Below are 4013 nucleotides of genomic sequence, written 5' to 3'. Positions count from 1 at the left end.
TAGCGTTATTTTTAACTTTATTTTATTATTTTTATGTGTTGCATTGTTGGTTATATAATGAAGTAAATTTTTTTTTAAAAAAGCCCAGAATAATAACGACCAATTGAGATGTTTTTGTGCAGAATTAAACAACTCTATGTTTTGAAATAATCTTCATAATGTTGTTCTTATACCATATTTTGTGCGATCGGTGGAGCATATCCTCCTATCATGCTGTTTAGGAATTCATTAGGCATGTTTTTCTGTATTTTCATAATTTAATATTTTCAAACTAAGTAATAATGCTGAACCAATTTATTCATAATTTCGCTTTGTAAGCTGTGTTTATCTCAAAAGCCTGTAAGCGCCTTAGCAAAGATCATGCTTTGACTTTGCTCAAATGTGCCACAATTCCAAATCAGGCGCGAAGCTGATAGCGACCCGACAATCCAACAACCTTCATTCATAAAGATTTCTTTTTTTATATTTTTTATATTGCTTAGATGGGTGGACGAGCTCACAGCCCACCTGGTGTTAAGTGGTTTCTGGAGCCCATAGACATCTACAACGTAAATGCGCCACTCATCTTGAGATATAAGTTCCAAGATCTTAGTATAGTTACAATAGCAGCCTCACCCTTCAAATCAAAACGCAGTACTGCTTCACGGCAGAAATAGGCGGGGTGGTAGTACCTACCCGTGCGGACTCACAAGAGGTCCTACCACCAGTAAAGGTTCTATCACCAGTAGAGGTCCTACCACCAGTAAAGTATTTCGTAATATCTTAGAGTCCGTTGGAATTTCCTAAGCATTTTTGTATTTTACTTATTCTTAATTAGCCATGCGTTTACATATTGTATGGGGCATATGAAAGCTGAAGGGATTGGATAATGGATTGTAATATCGATAAACATAGTAACAATTAAAGGATAGAGAATACCTAGATTTGTATGCCTACCCATTGGTACGGGGCTTGAACTTCGGAATATCGCCTTAATCTTTTTGCCATATACACTTCAAAATGCGGTTACTCCTAATCATTTACCACTAAGTTAGTAATATTAGTAGGTATTGGTAAGTATTTCTGTTACAGGATTGATAGTGATTTTGTAAAATCTAAATGTACTCTCTGACGTTAGACTCCAATTCTACCATTTGTCCTTGATTTAAATGTAAAAAACTTTGCAATTGTAAAAAAAGTTAAAATGTGTAATTTTCTTTCTTCCTTGTTCTTGTTTTAAGTCACAAAATGTTAGTACTAAATTTAGCTTGTACCAAACCCGGTTTTTTATTGTTGAAGAATAGCAATAGTATGAGGCAATTGATACAATTGACCACTTGACGGGCGATACTTGCATGAATGTGGACTATTCAATCCATTAACATCTGTGCTATCACTCAATAAGCATACTTCTCAATACCCATTTTACAATGTCATTCGGCAATGATCAATTTAACAAGTTCACGCAAAGCTTATGTAACACTGCGTCATACGATTCTAATAATTCTAATCTATATTTTTTGGGATATCAAGGTCCATAGTTCTGTTGCCAGTATCGTTTAAATATTATACTCTTAAACATATAACTGTTAAATATTTGATATTTCCGATGAGTGTGCGCCAATCAGTCAGTGATAAACAAATCGTTTCTGAGTTTGAGAACGTCTGTTCAATATTAAAATGATATCTGTGTTCCGACGCGTAGTTGTGCTCAGTGTGGTCTTAAGCTTATTTATTTGTGTTTCTGGAGCGCCTATTTCAATCCAGGATATTCTTCTAATATTCGGCAATCCCGTTCGAGATTTTAAAAACTCTTTCGCCCAACCTTCTTTGTATAATAGCACCGAAAGCGAAACAATAGCAAATACCACTACTGAAAAGGATAAAGACGGTCCTTCGGATGACACTAGCATGATTGAAGTACCTCCGAACACAGCGGGATGCCAAGAACAAGGCACTTATTTGGATAAAAGTGGTGTTTGCAGACAACCATGGTGATATGTGCAACATAGGCATAAACACAGGCGTGGCGTAGTCTGCTCAGCACATTACATTAAAATGGACGCGAAATTTGTGATTTTATTGACTATAACGTTGGCGAGTGTTAGTTCTCAAGGCAATGTAGTGTTTAATTTCCGCGAAAAACTTTGGTTTGCAACTTCGACCACTACCGAAAAAGTACAAACCGGACAAGTTATAAGGGTTCCGGAGCTAGAGTGTCCCCTGGGACAAAGACGAGATGCATTAGGAAATTGTAGACAACGATTCTAGAAGTATGTATGATAATAATTTAAATACTTTCATTTCTAAATGTTTCATTAAACCTTGTCTCTCGTACAACAACAATTAAATATTGTATACGAAAGTTATAATAATCATTTAAAAGCACAATGATTTTGTTTCATACAGAAAAAAAAAATACTAATTGAGTTAATATTCTAACCACTATTAATGTGAACATTGTGTAATGTAAAGATTAGTCTCGCTTATTTTTAAAATAATTTATTTTTCAGGTTACAATCAAAACATAAAACGCGCATTATCAAATGTACCGTTTTCCTCTTCGATTAATATGCAAAAACATTAAGCATAACTAACTTGACGTAATCGACGCTTTATCATTTCTTGGAATGAAACACAATTTAAAACTTCTGATAAACTATAAAGGTCTTGAAGTTATCTACGTGTCGAGACCACTAAAGTATCAGTAAAAGGAAATATTTTGACGAGTTAAGTGAACGGCAACTTGTAAATTTCAACCATGAAGTGTTCGGTTTTTATTTTGTGTTGTGCCGTTTTAATATTTAATGACGCTGGTCCGGTCAATGCTGGAGTAAATGGTTTCTTCAATGATCTCCGACGAGGAATTAGCCAAGTTGAAGACGATTTATCGGATAGATTGATTTTCCGAGACGATGATAACGACCAATATAACTACAATAATGCCGTGAATCGACCAGTTTATCCAACTGAAAGTGTATCGTCTGGTTCAGTGCAACGTGGCGTAGTGGAATTTGTTACCCAGCCCACTATCGTGCCTACTCCAACATCAGCAGGCAAAACAACAACAGAAAAGGAAGGAAGAGAAAATTTTGTAGGAGGCTGTGCTACAGGCTTTAAGAGAACTGCTGATGGCAGATGTAAACCTACCTTTTGAGACCCAAGCAGTTAAATTTTTTGTCTTATAATTTCGTTTTATTTCGTTCCGGTGTTGTCTTATGTAAAATTTCAATTTAATGATTAAAACAAAATTAAATGTATTTCAATAAATGTTTTGTCTATTTATTTTGGAAACAAATTCAATTAAGTAATAAATTAAGAGTTAGTAAGTTTAAGACCAAGTACACTATTTGTCAATTTTTCTTTTGTATTTATGTATATTTTTATAAAATGGAATAGAATAAAAGTGTTCATGTAATTTGTATCGAAAAAAAATACAAAAAAATTTGCGAACGCGGTGAAATGTCCCTTTGGGTACGAATACGGAATTTAAACGTCTATTTGTTGTTTTGTTTATTGATGTGAGTTTCACGTAAAAACTATTCGACTGTCCTTGATTGATTTTGTGTTTATAGCTGTTTCCTAATTATTTGATTTATTACATTTTTTGCTTGAATATCGGAGAGTTATAAAAATTTACAACGAAACTGGAACCTGTCGTTGTGTGGAGCCTGGGTGGGGCCCATGCCGATGAGGTGGCGTTTTAAAGGCTAATTGATGATCATTGAAGATATGAACTATATCAATAATTTAAGTAAGTGGTCTATGTTTAAGCTGTCTATCCCACTAATAAATGTCATACATACGTATTACCTAAAAAAAATCGTGCAAACTATACCGATTTTATTGTTTTATTTCTTTCTTCACCTAGTGTTAAGGGGCTAATTGGAGACTTTAGTTATCACAATATGATTTCCACCACCTAATCTGAGATATGATATCGAAGCCTGAATTGCATTTCATAATGGTTGTCCCATATTTTCAGCCGGAACGCATGACTTCTTGGCGACAGAGCTACGCATTATGGTGGTACA

At 34.6% G+C, this 4013-nt stretch overlaps 1 protein-coding gene across 1 annotated transcript; it reads left to right on the top strand.

The window, feature by feature from the left end:
- Positions 1-508: 508 nt before the first annotated feature.
- Pp (paralytic peptide) lies at positions 509-3249 on the top strand. Its single transcript, XM_089732382.1, has 2 exons — positions 509-2252; positions 2493-3249. Exon 2 carries the CDS (start codon positions 2741-2743, stop codon positions 3134-3136), a length of 396 nt encoding a protein of 131 aa, XP_089588508.1. The 5' UTR covers positions 509-2252; positions 2493-2740; the 3' UTR covers positions 3137-3249.
- Positions 3250-4013: the final 764 nt, after the last annotated feature.

The sequence above is a fragment of the Bombyx mandarina genome, chromosome 13 (genome assembly GCF_030267445.1).
Source record: "Bombyx mandarina strain Sakado chromosome 13, ASM3026744v2".
Taxonomy (NCBI): Eukaryota; Metazoa; Arthropoda; class Insecta; order Lepidoptera; family Bombycidae; genus Bombyx; species Bombyx mandarina.
The sequence above is the reverse complement of the archived record's forward strand: the minus strand, read 5'-3'. Positions and strand labels throughout refer to the sequence as shown.